Genomic DNA, 18,971 nt, shown 5'->3' on the forward strand with positions numbered 1-18,971 from the left:
GCTCTACTAGAAAGATGAAGATATCTCCATGCACTGTGTATCTAGTGCAGAGAAATCAAGCATCGTTTAATCGTTGACTATAGAGATGCAAAATTCATATGCCTTAAATATAGCATTGTCCTTCCGATGTCATGCAAATGCGGTAGATAGTAGGATTAGTGGTAGTCGGGGTACAGACGTGTCAAAAGTAGCCGTCAACCATTCGGGCCCGTAACCACCTGAACAAATTATGCTTGGACAAATGGTATCTTAGCAAACATTCAGGACTTATCTCACTACAAGAAATACATGATTTTTTGACATATTTAGTATGACAATAGACCGTGATGTCATTATATCGTCCAGATTATGACATTCTGTAAAAGACATTTTGACCTAATGACATAAAAAAGCTGGATGTCATAATAAATGTCATAGAACTATTCTAATGAATGAAAGTCCAAAAAATAAAAAAGGAAAAATGAATGAAAGGAAGGAAAAAGAAAAGTAAAACATTCAATATAAAAATTAAAAATAGAAAAAGAAAAAAATAGAATAATAAAAATGAAAATTAATGTGCTTTTGTAGCATAGTGTAGTGTGGGACAAATAAACTACTGGTGTCCTTATTTTCATTAAAAATCGTGGCTAAAAAAATGTAGCATCCTGGAGCCTTCACATACTCCCTCCGTCCCACGAATAAAAGAGTATGTGCGATTAAAATTTTTTCCGAGATTAATGGACACATATAGACCATACTAGGCTAACAGCTTTACGCCAGCATGGACAAAAAAAAAAAAAATCGTCAAAAGAAAAAGGAAAATAAAAATAAAAAAAATCAACGGAAGCTCCATCCAGAAGCTGCCCGTGACTTCATCCTGCGTTCCCTTCCCATACGCCTCGTCTTCCTCCGACTCGTTCCCCACCCAGCTCACAGCCTCACACCCCCATACAGCTGCGAGTTCAACGCTTCTCCTTCCTAATCAGAGCAGTTCCCATATGCGTGCATGGCCAGAGCGAGCGGAAGCCGTCGGCGTAGCCGCCGGATGCGTCGAGGCGGCAAGATGCCTGGCGACGGCGACGCTGTAATGAAACCCCATGGCCAGGGGGTTGTCAAGCATGCTGGCCGTGGGATCCGTAGGCGCGGCGGTGATGGGGGCCTCAGACAAGTCATCAACACAGGCAGCGCCGACTCTGAGGTCGAGCACCCAAGCAGCACCGATTCGGCCAGCGAGGGATGGATCTACGTGCCGCCGTCATCTCCCTCTCATCTCGTCCTCCTCGACAGCCACCACTCCTACTACACTGCCGTCATCGTCCTCCTCCCTCCACTCAGACATGGTAGGCGCTGCGCCGCTGCCTCTCTGCTCTAGATCTGGATGGCACCGCCACCCTCATCCAGATCCTCCGCCTGACGGCCGCACCTAGAGAGGGGGCAAGGCGAGCAGAGGAGGAGAGAGATACAATAGGAGGGGGAGGGCCCGAGACCGGGGGGCGACGCGGCATGGTGCCAGCAGCGCGTGCGGCGGAGAAGGTGTAGGAAGTGCAGGACACCGGGGCGGCACTACTGATGCGGGCACGGAAACAACTTGCATAAAGTTTTACTGACTTATTATTCCTTTCTTACACGGAAACAACAACATTCTAAGCACTTGTTTATTTCTGCAGGTATGCCTTAGGAAAGATCTGCAACGGCTTCTATGAGAATCTGTAATTATTGTGATGGATTTTGCACATGATCTGTTATGCATTGCATTGTATGTTTTGTTTTGATTTAGCAGTTTGTAGCTTTTTTTAATACATGTATGATGTCTTCTCTTAATTTATGTACCTATTTTGTAGTATGTTGGGTTAAAGGTTTAATTAATTGTATCATAGCAATGTCCTATTGTATAATAAATTTATGAGACTAGATAGGTGTGTGTGCAGGATTGTTATTTTTTCCATGTCTCTATAAACACTTAATAACATTTGAACTTGTACAACAAAAAAACTTTTCTGAAATTCTTCAATTTTCCTACAAGTGCTCTTATGGATGTGTCAAATATTCAAACCATCAAGTTATTTTACTGCCTTCTATGATTACTCATGAATCCTTGTTCTGATAGCTATAATTTTTATTCTTCTGGTCTGAATCCTATGGATCCTTACTACTAGTCTAACCTTTTTATTCTTCTAATAGCTACAATTTTTATCGTACAGAATTGGGTGAGCATACTCATTGTTCCTTCTTTCATGCACTAAAACCTTTTGTATCCATTATTTGTGTGTTGATATTTAGTTTAACTAGTTTTTGCTGTTGGTCTATTTTTTAGCATGTAAATTCCAATTACTAAACCATAGATAAATAGTCGGGGTTGTCATGAATAGTATATTTGCATATTCATCGACGATAGGTTTACATACTAGGAAGTATATTTGCCATTGGAGATCATTCACTATGTATGCTATGCACCTCGACCTGCTATTTTATAGAAAATAATTTAGCAAAATGACATTTCTTATATTTATCTCTTTAATTAACTATCTGTTGTTTTGTTGTAGCCTAGGATCAGTTGGCCTACATTGAGCTGAGAGGAAAGGAAGTAGCTAGGAGGTATATGTATAGCCATTTATTCTATAAAGCAACCATTACTTTGTAGTTCTGGAGGATACTCTATGCAATCACTTACAGTTCAACACTGTTGTGTATTTTGATCATGAGAACTTTCTGTATATACTGTGAAGTGTGAACTATGTGTGTACTGCTATGAAATATATCATATTGTGAAACATGGGATTCAGAAATGTACAGCGTGGATCTAGATTTCTTTTTTTTGTTTTTGCAAATTGTTAATAGAGATGCGTTTTGGCTATATGCATCACTATGAGTCTCTAGACGCGTCACTAATTAGCATTTCTGGCATGGCAAGGTCTAAGATATTATGACAAATAACCAATGTCATACTTTATGACAAAGAATATATAGATGTCACATGATCCATTTATGACAGTGATTTTTTGACATATAGTTTTTTGTCAACTAATTGTCACAACTCTTATGTTGTGACATTATTTTCATATGTAATGACATAAATAGAAAGTCAAAAAATCACAGGATTCTTGTAGTGTCTTGTCACTAGCATATGCCCGTGCGTTGCTACGGAAGTAAAATTTCAATGCAACAATGATATAAAATGTCGAGTCAAAATACATAGACAAACATACTATTTTGATCCACTTTCAAATAAAAAGCTCAATTTCTAAAAAAAAATCATCAATTCTTCATATGTATTCATCAATATATACTCTCTTTTTTTTGAATTTTTCTTGGCATGCAAATTTAACATCAATTTATTGAAACTATTTTCTTTTAAATTAGAACGAGAATATCTCATCATTCGATGGGCATAAGGCTATACAAGGTAGAAAAAATTCTCTTTCGAGCATGTTCTAACACAATTTCTGTAAGATCAATGTTCCCAAGCAATATGACTCAACAGCTAATCTTTAGCTTTAACACATATGACGGTACACCATCTCAATCTCATGGAAACAACCTATCATCTTCGTATATTAATCATATCAACCCATTCGTTCTGCTCTGATAATATAGCTTGAGATAGAAAAAATACCTTTCTTATTTTCATTTCTTTTTTCTTTTCTAATTTATTCTCTTCTCTCTCCATTTTTTCATTCTCTCCCCGTCGTATCCTCTCATCACAACCTCTGTCCCATTAAAAGTGTCGTTTTTTACTTATCATTCTTCTTATTTGACCATTCGTCTTATTCAAATGCATGAATCTGTCGTAGGTGTCTCTACTTACCCGCATTAGTAGTGTTAGTCAGGTCTCCTAAAGGAGTGCGTGCACTGCTATTTTTTTTAGAGTAAAATACACTGGCGGCCCTTTAACTTGTCGCCCTGTGCCAATTTGGTCCATGAACTTGCAAACGCGAAAAAGTGCCCCCTGAACTTGTCGATCCGTGCCACTTTGATCCATGAACATGCAAATACGAGAATAACACCGGCTGCATGGCATGTTCTGCCACGTGGCCGCCTCTGGTAGGCCATGCATGGCACCGTTTATGGTGATGATGTCAGCACTTTTTTTTAAATTTATGAAATTGATATATTTTTATTCGTAGCGCCAAATATATCAAATAATATATCAATTTTAATCGCCTCGTCAAGCTTTTGTAATGGTGTACTCCGTTTTGTTGTTTAAGATAGTTTTATTTAAACATTTTGTACAGGTTGATATCATCATAAAACATCTATAAATCGCCTGTTTTATTTAAAAAATTTTATTTAGTGGCGGCCAGCTTTTCTGTGGGCCCACTAAATAAAAAAAATAACCGCCTAGTGAAGTATATAGGAAACAAACTGCATGCCGCACCACCTTATCCATGTGCCGGTGATTCTCGTCCACAACATCCGATCCGCCTGTTGTGCCAAAAAAAACAAATGAATTGGAGAAGCCATCGCCTCACCTCCGCCCCTTCCGCTCGCCCCCCCTCTAGATCCTCCACACGCTCGTCGCAGCTCGTCGGCTGCGCCTGCTCATCCGCAGATGAATCAGAGAACCGCGCTGCTCACCACCTCGCTCGCCGTGCTCGTTGGCTGCGCCTGCTCGTCCACACTCCTCCCCGCCCAACACGGCTGCAGCACAGGCGGCGCAGCCGCGCCCGCTTGACGGCGGCGGCGCTGCTGACCGCGAGGGCGGGGGCGTGCCGCACGGGCGTCCTCGCTCGCGCACCTACTACTGCCCGCGGTAGAGCCCACTGGAGTGCTAGGCGCACGGAGCTGCACTTCGAACGCCCGCGCCCAGCACCGCCGTGCGGCGACAGGAAGAATGGGAAGGGCGCCAGCGGGAAGACCAACCTGCGCCCCGACCGAAAGCAGTTCAAAAGGCACCGCAAGGAGGCAAGGACGACGCAGCCGCTGAGCAGGGGGATGGCGATGGAGAGCGGCAGCAATCGACAGCGTCGGGCTCTACTGTGCTCCTCGCCGCAGCTTCTGATGAAGCTGACTTCCCGAGAGGTGAGCGTCGAGCTGCGCAGTCCCGCAACCCCCCCTCTCCCTCCCTACACCCTCTCAATTTTGCTTTGCACTGATGTGGTGTTGTGAGTTTGGGGTGGGTGGTGCGCAGGGGGACGCAGCCTCCTGAGCAAGGATGAGATGGCGGAGGCTTGCGCGGAGGCGGAGCAGGATTTCGAGAGGGAGAGGAAGAAGGTTTGGCTGGTCAAAGACGAGCGCGGGGGCTAGCTACCGGCGCCGTTTGCGAGAGCAGGAGGTGGCCTCGGGAGTGGAGTGCGAGCACGTTGAAAAGGAACTTTGGAGTGGTGTTGACGTCCCTGTATTGACTTTTTAGGGGTAGAGATTCATATCGTCTCAACAGAGCATCTCAATCAGCTCTCGGTCTCGGTCAAAGCTTAAGGCACATCCTATCGTGGTATCTTCTCATTTACTCGTAACTCAAAAGTTCAATCATATAAAGGCCTTGTTTAGTTCACCCTGAAAACCAAAAAAATTTCAAGATTTTCCATCATATCGAATTTTGTGGCACATGCATGAAACATTAAATATAGACGAAAACAAAAATAATTACACAGTTTAGCTATAAATTACGAGACGAATCTTTTGATACTAGTTAGTCTATGATTGGATAATATTTGTCATAAACAAACAAAAGTGCTACAGTACCAAAAACTTTTCACTTTTCGGAACTAAACAAGACCAAAAGCAGAATTGCTACACAGCAACCACATGTTTTATCTTTTTGCTGGCAACCGGATTTGTCACGCCCACGATGTCAAGATGTTGAGCCCCTCAAGGAAGGAAGGAAGGAAGGCGCTCTCTGTTATAATTTTCTTAGGAATTTTTTTTTGTAATTTATGAAGAATTTGACATATTTGATATTTATTTCTCTAATATCTGAAATCTATAGAAGTAATTTGCAATTTTTTATTTAAAAAATTTGACATATATTTGTATTATTCCTAAATTACATAACTCTGCCCAATGAATTACACTGAATGAATTATTGTAAATATGGTAATAAGACGGTGTAAATATAGCTATAAGACAGTGTAAGTGTATGAGCAAAATTCTAGTTGTAAAAATTATTCCTGCTAAATAATTCGTGACGAAGGCGAAGCATTAATATAAATATATTTTTCCCTAATAAAAACCGTTCAACGCACAATCTTCATCGGTCTCATCATCTCGTTGTCCTCGTGGTCCAAAATCTGCATGTTTGAAACGGCACAAAAGTAAGATCAGGACCGAATGGAGATCGAAAACCAATCACACAACGCTGAGACTGCAGTACTGACATGGCAATGGTACACGTAGCCCGGCCCAGTGGTGACGTCGAAGGGGAAGCGGCTCTCCTCGGCGTCTGTGAGCGGCTTGAACCGCACGAGGAACTTGGTCACCGCGCTGGGCCGCACCTTGAAGACGTTCTTCCACCCGCGCTCCTGCCGCGGCACGACGTGCCTCCGCCCGCCGGCGAGGTGGCGGGCGAGCCCGCACGCGCGCGTGTCGTTCCGGCGCTTCATGCAGTCCCTGAACTCGTCCACGCGCCGCAGCGACCGCTGCTCCAGCACGGCGAACACCGCCAGGTGCACGTGCAGCGGGTGGTTGTCCTCCGTGACGTTGATCACCTCCCACACCTCCGACGTGCCTTCCCTCGGCGTCTCCGTCACCGGGTCCATGAACGAGTGCGCGTTCAGGTACAGGTGCGTCGGCTCGTCCGTGCCGGCCTTGGTGTACTCGTACATGGTGATGCGCCGCGTCGTGACCGCCTCGCGCGCGTCCGGCGTCGGGTAGTGCGGCATCAGCTTCGCCGGCACGGTCGAGGTGTCCGGCTCCGGCTCCGCCGTGGCGCCGCCCTCGATCACGAACTTCATCACCGCGACGGTCTCCGCCTTCTCGCCGGGGTCGCCCGGGTACGGCGCCGGGGCGTCGTCCCTGAGGACCACCGCGTCGGCGGCCGTCTCCGCGAAGTCGACGACGACGTCGGCGATCTCGGACGGCGCCACGACGAACTTGTCGGTCGCCACGGGCATGGCGAGGTACACGGAGTCGGACGAGACGTGCACGAAGCGGATCCCCCCGGAGAGCGAGAGGCGGAAGAAGCGCGCGTTGCTGGCGTTGAGGATGCGGAAGCGGTAGCGGCGGCGGCGCACGCGGAGGAACGGCCACGCCTTGCCGTTGACGACGACGACGGCGCCGAAGTACTCCGGCTGCCACTGCGGGTGCACGCCGGGGTTGTTGCCCGTGCGGTTCATGAACAGCGCGCCGTCGGCGGCGCGGAAGTCGCGGTCGAACAGCACCAGGTTCCGGTCGAACGCCTCCCCCGACGGCAGGTTCAGCGGGGCCTCCTCGGCGGGGCTGGCCACGCGGTACGCGCCCATGAGCCCCGCCAGGATGTTGACGCGCGTCAGGCCCATGGCGTGGTCGTGGTACCACAGGTTCCCCGGAGGCTGCTGGTTCGGGTACGCGTACGGCGGCGGCGAGAAGGTCGGGCCCGTGGCGGCGAGCCCGCTGGTGAACCAGGCCATCGAGTGGCCGTCGGAGGAGGAGTGCTGCACGCCGCCGTGGAGGTGGACGACCGTGGGGATGCCGCGGCCGTCCGGCGCCCTGGCGGTGGTCAGCGTGGGGTCCCACGGGAGGAAATGGCGTTCCGGGAGGTGGTTCGCCCACGTCACGTGCGTGGGGACGCCCCGCATGGCCACGATGGTGGGGCCAGGCACCGTGGCGGTCTCCTTGCTGGCGCCGTAGGCGAAGACACGCGTCGCCGGGAGGTCGCGGTGGAATTTCTGTCATAAATTACGTAGAGAAAAAAAGGCCAAATAAGTCAGGTTAGCGTTAATTTTTGTTCACATTATTTTTCACACTCGAAATGGTTTTTCAAACTTGCTCTGTCGCGATGCTGACAATGAGGGCAAAACACACATGATGCTGCTACGAAAGTCTCCAAAAAGGGAGCCAGAGGCTGAAAGGGCACTCCAATGCAAAGCTCTGTGAATTATTGCCTGCCACTGATGATAAGGTGGGGCCGTGGCCCATGAGCTAAACTCTGTTCAGTGGCCCGTGAGTGTGATCGACGATGCAGACGGGTGCCTCCACTTCACTATTCTTTGTTGATTTTTTTTTGTGCAATAGAAAGTAAAAAGAAAAAATACAGAAAACACAAACAATGAATAAACCAGTGAGTAAGAGATTTAATAATGTCGTTGTCTAGACAACTGAATTGTTGTAGCGTCAATATAGATATCTATATTCATATAATATCTAATTCTAATATGGATACTGGTCTATCTAGATCCATTGTTTACTATTTTTCTCTGCCCTATCTGATTTGTATATTAGAAAAATATGAAACATCAAATACTGTCTATATCCAAAAAGAACAAAGGTCATCGTAAAATCATCTAAAACTTATATCTATGACTAATTAGCAACATACTTCATTCGTCCCAAAAAAAGTGTCGTTTTAGGTTTTTGTGCCACAAGTTTGACTCGATTTGTAGAAAATATATACAATATTTATATCTCTAAATAAATTTGTTAAAAAACTAGACTTAAAGATCTTTCCAATGATACTAATTATGTACTATAAATACTAATATTTTTTACTATATATTTAATTAAAGTTATTTCTCGGAAAGTGAAAACGACACTTATTTTGGGACAGAGGGAGTACACTTTTCAAGAATGTAAACTTATTATTTTTAATATAATAAATGATATGCATCATTTAAACTATTTAAAAGTTATCTCTATGGCTATTATAACAATATGTTAATACAAACTAATGATATATGAAGGCTAATTTTAATTAATCTGAATATGTATAATTATATTACATTTAAATACTTGTGTTTTTTATGTACCAATTCAATTATTTTTACACAATTTAATTTATTTATTGAAATATTTATTTATAGTTTTACTTTTTATCTATTTACTTATTGGAACATTTAATAATAATTATGTCATTTTGATGAGTGTCTTTTTATCTACATATAGTCATGTTTAAAATTTTGATACTCCCTCCTTCTCCATCATATAAATCATTTTTAGAATCCGTGCAAGCCAAAATATCTTAAGTTTGACTAACTCTATAGGAAACAGTAACAACATCTATGAAATAAATAGACACATTATGAAAATATATTCTATCATACATATAATGGTATTAATTTGATGTCATAAATTTTGACAATTTTTTCTAACAATTCAGTCAAAGTTTAAAAAAGAAAACTCAAAACACTCTATAAATCTATTTATTCAGGGATAGAGGGAGTACGTACAATAATAATTTTGCTCTACTGAAACTCCATAAGAAATAGATACTTGTTATTTTCAAAATCATGTACATGTCTGAATGCAAATTCGAAATTGATATATCTGTTTCATATTCACTTGCATGCATATTTGATCTGAATTTGTCCCTACTAGAGTCTCTTCCCTTGTCCTTTTCACATGCTTTTCAACCCTTCCCCTGATTTTTCCATCCAGGGTTACTTTATTTTCTATATAAGGTATATATTCCGTACATACGTATGTGCTACCGCCCTTTGATGAATACCCAACGTGTACGTAGGTGGGGGGGTCCTTCCCCTCCAAAATGTTCGGAAAATTATTATCAAACAAAAGTAATAAGCGACACTGGTTTTTCTTAGAAGAATGTATATCGCTCAGATCAGTTGAGGCTTTCCCTAATAATAAACCTTTAGAAATTAGCTAGAGAGGCCATTCATTCAGAGAGTCAAAGATGCTATTAACCGTCTGTCAGTGCTTGACAACAGATGAGCTTAGCCTAAAAACTTTGTCAACAGCTGAACAGTATGTGCGATCTTTCTCTAATTCAGGCTCCAATAATGCCCGCTTGAAGACGATCGATCGATAGATTCAGTGCAGAACGCTAGCTTAACAAAATAACATTGCCCATTGCTTGATAAATTCCTTTTACCAGCGGCCTATCACGCCTAATTTAATTTAAGCATCTACGAAGTATGGGCACTCACAATGCAAGACTCTATCATAGAGTCCAAGACAATTAATTACATATTATTTATGGTATTTTGCTGATGTGGCAACATATTTATTGAAGAAAGAGGTAGAAAAAAATAAGACTCCAAGTCTTATTTAGACTCTAAGTCCACATTGTTCGAGGTAATAAATAACTTTAGACTCTATGATAGAGTCTGCATTGTGAGTGCCCTCGGATGAAACTCCTTCATTTAATAACCATGCCAAATCACTAATTTAGCCCACGAATTTCCCTTTCGTATCACTCGTATTTAATGACGTACTAATTAAATTGGACTGATCGTGCATGCTTCAATGGACATCGACCATATCAAATACTACAAGTACTACATACGTTCGTATACTAAATTCAAACTCTACGAGACGACGAAAAACTATCTTAGTTTCTGACGAAAGTAAATAAAGGGGAGACTGATTTCCTACGCAAGGCGACACAAGTGAACCTAGCTAGGAAACAAAGACAAGTAAATTTTGTGCACCCAGCCACGAACGTACGTAGGTAAACAAAAAAATGCTATACGTCAACCGCATGATTTATTTGCTTCTGATCAACCGAATTTTCAAGCGTTGGATCTGACTCCAGCCCAAGAGCTGCCGCCTCATCTCCAGCATCACGCTGCCCCCGCCCTTCGAGCGTTGCATCTGATCGATCGCGTTTTGTGAGAGGGTGGACTTGCAGGTAGCACACTACGTGTGCAGCCCACAGTATGGCCCGTGCGCCGGCCTCTCTGCTGCGACCTCGTCGGCAATGATGATGAAGTAGCTGCAGCAGATCATGCCAAAGTAGCAGATGTGGCAGTACCATGTCTTGCAATACTAGCTGAGGCCGGACGCTACGCTTCCCCGGTGTCGGCGGCGGCAGCGGAGTAGCATGATATTTTGAAAATTTGTGAATATTTTGTTTTTTTATTTCTAAAGAATTTGTGAATAATTTGACATATATTTCTTTGATGTTTGTATTCCATAGAAATAATTTGTAAATTTGTTTAAAAAATTTGGTATGTAAATGTCATATCCTCAACTTACATCACTCTATCCGATAAATTACACTAAAGAAATTATTATAAATATAGCGAGAAGACAGTGTAAGTATATAGAAAAAATTCAGTTGACAGGAGAGGCGAAAACAACTAAATGTCACCTAGATATATCAAAAAAAAAAAAAAGGCCACGAACGTAGGTGTGTACATGTTAGGAGCAGAGCACTTACCCAGGTGGTGTCGTACATGCCGATGGTGAGGTTGCCGGCGACGAGCGCGCCGCCGTCCGTGACGCCGTACCCGCGCAGCCTCGGCATGTCCGGCAGCTCGTCGACGAACTTCTCCAGCTCCCGCGGGTCCAGAAGCCCCCCGCCGTCGCCCAGAACGACCACCGCCTGCAACACCATCGCCACGGCGAGCAAGCACGCGCCTGCGCCAGCAGGAAGCCTCCTCCTCTCCCCCATTGCCGCGCGCCACAACCCCCGAGGACGGCCGGACCTCACCGATCGACGATGCGAGGAAGAAGAACAGGAGGAGGATATATATATATATATAGCAGGGGACTGATGCTGCCTTGAGGAGGGAGGGAGGGGGAGGTTTTTTTCTCGGTGGAGAGCTCGGACTTCGCTTCGCTGCTAGCTGCTACTGCTGGCAACTGGCAGCGATGGACCTTTCACAGCGCAAGCACTGTGCTGTGGTGTTTGCTTGCTGGTCCCCTTGGTTTTGAGGGCACTGACCGATAGGTGACAAGGAGAAAAATCTAGCGATTGGCCGGGGGGCAGGGAAAGAGACGCGGGCAGGGCAGGAATCTCCCTTTAGACTGCTCTCGGGAGTGTCGACGATTTCTAGTGGACGAGGAATTTCCACTTTTTGATCTGGGAAAGATGTGGCATTCTCTTCTCCCCTCGATTTTTTTTAGAGCTTTTTTCCTCTCCAATTGTCAAGCATCAGAACAGTAGGAGGAACTAGGAACAACTTTTAAGCCAACTTTTCTCTTGGGATGTATTTGGTTTAGGGATAAGATGGGACGGGATGATGCCACCCTGTTCGTTTGACTTTATAAATCGAATTTGTCAATCATTTTGCTTGGATTGCCAGCTTACAAAGAATAGCGAAAAAAAAAAAGAAAGGCTGTGCTGAGCAACGGCAACGCTACCCTCCACTACAGCTAAGGGACGGAGCTTGCCAAGCTCAAATCATTCTACCAAAACGATAAGAACCCCAGCTTACCAAGCTCAAAACACTACTCTGCCAAAACGATAAGAGCCCAGCTTTACCAAGCTCAAAACACGCTACCGAAACGATAAGAACACAAACAAAGCAAGCAAGAACTAAAGCAAGATAGAGCTGCTGAAAGATTTACTGTAATTTTGTTTCTAGCTTGGAATGTTACTCATAATCCATGGTATTGTAATATGGTAGCTCATAGCCTAGCTGCCCTTAGGACTGCATTAAGTCCAAACTTGGTGTCTGTCAGGGAGTATCCCTGTTTGTACACAGGTGTTGATTGCCAAAGATTTGGCATCGGTTATTTCGTAGTGGAGATATCTTCCAGTTTCAAAAGAAAGAACGCCGCAGCTTCCTCCAAAGCCCTGTTGATCGGATCAGTCTTCTACAGAAATCAACCAGCGATATTTTCTTTAGCCACTAGTGGAAAGTTGTTTGATCTTACTGCATCTCTTTAGGGGATGTGTCTACATATCCGAAAGATCCAATATCCACATTAATTTTAGTGTAAATATGGATATTGGTATCTGTATTCGATTTAAATATCGATGTTAAATGGATGTATCTAAATTTGTTTTTTAAAATTATTCTCTATCTTATCCAACATCTATATTCGACAAAAATGTAAAACATCCGATATTATCCATATCTGTGAAGTACAAATTATTTTAAAACATCTAGATTTTAATAATTATGACTAATTAAAAATGTAAATAAAAATTAATTTGACATAGCAAATGATATTTTATCATTATTTAAAAAGTTATATATGGCTAATGTAATTTTAATATTAATAATGTTATATAGAGCTTAAGTTTAATTAATTTTAACATGGCTAATCATATTAATTATTATTTTATTTTATTTATATATATACTTCTAGGATTTATTTTTATTTATTTAAATTCAGCAATTAATATATATTATCTGTAATTTTATTGTATTTTATGTATTTAATTATTGAAATATTAACTAAAATATTTAGTTTTTGGTAATTGTCTTTATTCATGGTGTTATATAGCTATATTTTAAATCCCTTCATCCACAATGATTTTATTATACTAAAACCATAAATAAGCAATTAGATATATGTCATCTTTAAAATCAAGTAGATGTCTGAATGTGAGATATCCTTTTTGTAATAGTTGAAAACTTGGCTACAAGATTATCCAACCTATTAGCTGTCATTTTTGGATGCACCAGAACTAATTTTAAAATTTTTAGCTAGCTACTCCCTCCGTTCCAAATTATAAGACATTTTGAATTTTATAAATGCATTGCTTTAACTATAGTGAATGGTTCGCCGAAATTCAACCTCCTGTGACCTTGGTGGAGCAGGAGCATTAAAAATATAGCGAAATGAGATGGTTCATTTAACCTCTCATTTGTTCGGTATTTAGGAATCCAAGAATACATATATAACAACAATTTACGCTGCCCTTTTATATGTACATATATATGGATTACATCTCTGGAGGAAATTGTTGCCATTTGTATAATCTGATAACAGCTAAAGCCATTTGGTTGCTTAACGCCCTGTTATCATTTTTTTTCCTTGAAACGAATGAGCTATTTTCTGTGAAATTCTAGCCCAAGTAGTGGAGGAATCATCATTTGATCAGTTTCAACGGCCGAATCATGGCGTTGTCCTCATGGTCCAAAATCTGGCAGTATTAATCAAACAAAACCAAGCATTCACAATCAGTTGGTAATAATAAGCGATGAATATAGTAGTAATAATCAACTTGTTATAGTAGCTACTTACGTGGCAATGGTAGACGTATCCTGGCTCGGCCGTGGCGTCGAACGGGTAGCTCCTGCCGGTGTCGACCATGAGGAACTCGACCACCACCGTCGTCATGAACCCCGGCGCGATCTTGACCACGTTCTTCCACGTCCTCTCGTGCTCCGGCACGGCCACCTCCTCCCCGACGGCGTGCCGGCCCACGTCGCAGCGGACCGCGTCGTTGAGCCTCTCCATGCAGCGCTTGAACTCCTCCAGTCCGACGAGCTCCCGCGCGCGCACGGCCTGGAACGCGGCCAGGTGCAGGTGCAGCGGGTGGTTGTCCTGCGTGAGGTTGATCACCTCCCACATCTCCGACGTGCCCGGCCGCGGCGTCTCCGTCGCCGGGTCCTCCATCCGCTTCCCGTTGATGTACAGGTGCGTCGGCGCGCCCGTCGCCTCGTCCTCGTACTCGTACATCACGATGTACCGCCTCCGCGCCGCCTCTTCCTCGGCGACCTTGACGACGTACTCCATCAGCCGCGCCGGCACCCACGAGTGGTCGACCTTCGCCGCCGCCGCCGCCGGCTCGACGACGAACTTCATGACCTTGCCGTTGAGGTGGTTCGGCGCGTCACCGTCGGGGTACGGGTACGGCGCCGTGTTGACGAGCTCCGCCTCGTGGCCGTGGGTCGTCGTGGACTCGGAGAAATCGACGACGACGTCGAACGCCTCGGCGACGGCGACGAGGAGGTGCGTGACGACGACGGGGCGGGGCAGGTAGCTGGCGTCGGAGCCGACGACGTGGAACGGGAGGCCGTTGGACAGCGAGAGGTTGAAGAAGCGGGCGTTGCTGGCGTTGATGACGCGGAAGCGGTAGCGGCGGCGCGCGACGGGGAGGAACGGCCATGCCTTGCCGTTGACGGTGACGGCGGCCCCGAAGTACTCGGGCTGCCACTGCGGGTGCACGCGGGGGTTATCGCCCGTGCAGTTCATGTAGAGCTCGCCGTCGGCGTAGAAGCTGCGGTCGGCGAGGACGAGCACCCGGTCGAAGTCCTCGCCGCGGGGGAGGCCGAGGTGCGCCTCCGCCGCGGGGCTCCGGAGCACGTAGGCGCCGAGGAGGCCGGCGAGGAGGTTGGCGCGGGTGAGGCCCAGCGCGTGGTCGTGGTACCACAGCGCGCCGCCGGGGGACTGCGCGTTCGGGTACGCGTACGTGGGCGTCGTCCACGTGGGTCCCTTCTCCCGGAACCCCGCGGTGAACCAGGCGTTGGCGTGCCCGTCGGACTGCGGCGGGTGCACGCCGCCGTGGAGGTGGACGACGGTGGGCACGCCGCGGCCGCTCCTGGGGATGGCGGTGGGCACCGTCGGGTCCCACGGCAGGATGTGGTGGTCCGGGAGGTGGTTCTCCCACGTCACGGACAGTGGGACCCACTGTAGCGCCTCGATGGTTGGCCCCGGGAAGGTGGCGCTCTCCGCCGACGTCCCGAACACGAACACGGTCGTCGCCGGCAGGTCCCGGTGGAATTTCTGCGTGCATTGAATACGCGGGGGCACACAGAAATACAAATGTCAACTCTGAACAGTGTCGTGCACAACTTTTATATATATATATATATATATATATATATATGAATGAATAAATAAAATACCCATTTCTTTTGGTACATGCCGATGGTGAGGTGAGTCGGGGTGGGGCGGCCGTGCTTGATGGAGTAGCCGAGGACCTTAGGCATCTGAGGGAGCACGTCGACGTACATTTCCAGCGAGGCGGCCACCTTCTGAAGGGCGTCCTCAGTTACCGGCGGCCTGAACCCGGTGGCAGCGCAGACGGCGGCGGCGACGAGGAGAAGAGCGGCGAGCTCTGCTCTGGCGGCGACCATTTCGGCCGGCCGGGCTGTTCTGCTATTGCTTACAGGACACTTCTGATTCTCTCTATATAGCATCAGGCATCAGGATGGTCACGAACCGAAATGGAAGACGCCTGCAGGGAGGATGACTAGTAGTAGACTAGTAGTGCGTGCAGGCGCAGGTGCAGGCCATCATTATTTGATCCCGCCCAGGTAGTGCTATACTGCTATCTGATGCATGCTCATATCTGCGGGCGCCGAACGGCGGTGGCGCGCGCGGGCAACTTTTGTGAGAAGAGCACTAGCCGCTGCAGTCTATTGTTAGATGCGGCATATCCATATTGGCGAGCATGCATGCGCGGTGCGGCAATATATATTTGCAGAACGAGATCATGGATGCATGCTGCCGATGTGGAGCTCCCACTACGCTGTCGAAATATTGGTAAGACTGACTGGCAGCACTTGGCTGTCGCATGCTTATATATGTATGTCACGTTCACGAGGAAAAAAAAATGTGTTATGGGCAACTGGATATATTGCTAAACGTACCATGCATATACATAATCAAGTCGTCGTCTAATAATGGGAAATGGATCGGAGCAAGCATTTGTATAGTTACTAGGGTTGTGTTTAGTTTCAAAGTTTTTTTTTAAATGGACACTGTAGCATTTTGTTTGTATTTAACAAATATTGTCCAATTATGGACTCACTAGAATTAAAAGATTTGTCTGCAAATTATATGTAAACTGTGCAATTAGTTATTTTTTATCTATATTTAATTCTCTATGCATATGTCGTAAGATTCGATGCGACGAAGCTAAAAAATTTTACAATTTTTTTTAAAACTAAACAAGGCCCCGAGTATGTAGTGCGCCGTGCTGGGGTTTTATAGTGTGCAAAGCAAATGAGGGCGAATAGCCTAGCCTAGCGCACTATCCACACGTCACATCAGCCAGACATATATTGGTGACCTTTTTGAACGGATGATGGTAGTTTGGTACAAGAGGCACACGCACACCCGTGTGAAGGTCAGAAAGTATTTCTACAATTCTATGTATTCCTTTTTCATTGTTATATGCATGCAAGTGGAGCGGTGGTTGAATGAGAAATTAAAAAGCCATATATATTTCAGAAAGAGGTGGTAACACACAGTGGCGGATCCAGAAATGGACCAAGAGGGGGGCTAAATAATACATGCTATTTTTTTTCTCGCTCAATTCAGTACACTAAGGCCTTGTTTAGTTCCAAATTTTTTTGCAAAATAGGAATAGTAGCATTTTCGTTTGTATTTGACAAATATTGTCCGATCATAGACTAACTAGGCTCAAAAGATTTGTCTCGCAAATTACAGATAGACTGTGTAATTATTTATTTTTTTATCTATATTTAGTGATTCATGTATGTGCCGCAAGATTATATGTGATGGGAAATCTGAGAAACTTTACAAAATATTTTGGGAACTAAACAAGGCCTAATAGTTATAGCTAAGATTGATAATTTAATATTGATTCAAAATGTTTAAAGACAAAGATTTATAAAATAAGCATAGAAAAATACCAAATATATAGAGTCTTTTGCTAAAAAAGAAAACATGTCAAAAAAAATTTCAGCCCAAGAGGGGGGCTGCAGCCACCCCAGCCCCCCTCGTGCGTCCGCCAATGGTAACACAGGTCATGATATCTATTCAGATAGACGACTCACTCCCACTTTATCTTAGAAATTCACAAAAGAAAATTAAGTAAGTTGGTTATTACATATATACTACGGACACGATGAGCAATCGCCTAGCTAGACTTACTTAATCGCGTCCGTAGTAAGTTGGTTATTACATATATACTATGGACGCGATAAGCAATGCATCATGGGGCCGTTGCGGGCTCACCGCATCAGCTTGTGAAGCCTTTGCAGCTTGGCGGACGTGGGGCGGGTTAGCCGCTGCCGCCCCACTTGCATCCTGACTCAAAACTTCAAGCATGTTTGGTAGAAATTCAGATTATTGTACAAACGTTTCAAATCTAGATTCTTTCAAGAAACATTTCAAGTGTTGAACAGAATCACTTTTGTGGAATCGTTGGGCTGGTAGACTAGATTTTGATTCTAAAATTTTATAAATAAAGTACACTCCAAAAAACTCTCGAACCTTTTGTGGATGAAGAATAATCTAAATAGAACCTATTTTAAATTTTTGCACTTAAAAAGGATATATAAGTAGGAAAAATATTGTCGCCGGTGTACAGGACAAACTAGAAACAAAGTGCAGTGAAACCAGGTTACTGTTGACACATTTTCCTATAAAATACGTTAAATTTGAGAAAGTTTGACTTGTCTTATTCCTAAAATACATTATTTTGGGGACGAATGGACTGGGAGTAGTATCTTCTTCTTTTTTAAGGCTTGGTGTGGGCAATCTGAAAGAACAAAAGTAAGAAGGCGATTGAGAAATAATTTGTTCCTTCTAACCCAAATGTAGTGATTGACGCGAGTGCCAAACTTCTGCAGATATAGATATATATTTCCTGGTCACTACAGATTATATTATTTGCATATGCTACCAAACTTCCTACTAGCTAGTTCATAAATCATCAAGAACTGCATGTGCGTGTGCCTATTCATGCGTGGAGCTGGATCATTACGCTGACTAAGACGGTAAGATATTACTATATATACAATAATGGCCATGCATGCTGAAAGGTCAAAATGAAAATAAATTGAAACTAAAACTGCAGTATGTTATTGGTAATCAGATGAGCAGATAGATACAAACCAGTGCGATGAGATAGATGGTGGTGGGACAATAATGCTTGCTCGCGGCAGAACCTAGCTAGAAGGTCTGCAGCTGCCGAGTACGTACAATTCTAAGTTGGTTAATTTGGCTGACATGCATTCTTGAATTGAACCAAACTAAGCTACGGGCGCCCCATATAAATAGGCAACCATGAGGCCACACCCCCACACACACCGAGAAGCAAATCCCCAAATTCCCAATTAGGAGAAGACATCGATCCAGGCCTGGCCAGTACATGGATCGCGTGGCTGTCTAAGGCCTTGTTTAGTTGGTGAAAATGGGCTTCGGCTACTATAGTACTTTCGTTCGAATTTGATACTGTTCCGATACTTCCCTTTTCTAAAAATTGCCCATATCTCAAAGCAACCCATCTAACAAATAATTAAACA

The 18,971-nt window shown here is 44.4% G+C and overlaps 3 protein-coding genes and 1 long non-coding RNA gene across 4 annotated transcripts; 2 read left to right on the plus strand and 2 right to left on the minus strand.

Moving 5' to 3' along the window:
- Positions 833-2,786, plus strand: LOC110434178. The gene is made up of 2 exons (XR_002451659.1): positions 833-1,735; positions 2,523-2,786. It is a non-coding gene; the product is annotated as an uncharacterized LOC110434178 (long non-coding RNA).
- LOC110433950 lies at positions 4,213-5,506 on the plus strand. Its single transcript, XM_021457164.1, has 2 exons — positions 4,213-4,998; positions 5,108-5,506. The coding sequence occupies exons 1-2, from the start codon at positions 4,423-4,425 to the stop codon at positions 5,123-5,125; spliced, it is 594 nt and encodes a 197-aa protein (XP_021312839.1). The 5' UTR covers positions 4,213-4,422; the 3' UTR covers positions 5,126-5,506.
- LOC8070402 (multicopper oxidase LPR1 homolog 2) lies at positions 5,901-11,700 on the minus strand. The gene is made up of 3 exons (XM_002457401.2): positions 11,231-11,700; positions 6,294-7,781; positions 5,901-6,206 (listed from the first exon to the last, which is right to left on the minus strand). The coding sequence occupies exons 1-3, from the start codon at positions 11,462-11,464 to the stop codon at positions 6,153-6,155; spliced, it is 1,776 nt and encodes a 591-aa protein (XP_002457446.1). The 5' UTR covers positions 11,465-11,700; the 3' UTR covers positions 5,901-6,152.
- On the minus strand, positions 13,647-16,076 carry LOC8070403 (multicopper oxidase LPR1 homolog 1). The gene is made up of 3 exons (XM_002457402.2): positions 15,600-16,076; positions 13,993-15,477; positions 13,647-13,891 (listed from the first exon to the last, which is right to left on the minus strand). The coding sequence occupies exons 1-3, from the start codon at positions 15,891-15,893 to the stop codon at positions 13,838-13,840; spliced, it is 1,833 nt and encodes a 610-aa protein (XP_002457447.2). The 5' UTR covers positions 15,894-16,076; the 3' UTR covers positions 13,647-13,837.

This window comes from Sorghum bicolor, chromosome 3, assembly GCF_000003195.3.
Source record: "Sorghum bicolor cultivar BTx623 chromosome 3, Sorghum_bicolor_NCBIv3, whole genome shotgun sequence".
NCBI lineage: Eukaryota > Viridiplantae > Streptophyta > Magnoliopsida > Poales > Poaceae > Sorghum > Sorghum bicolor.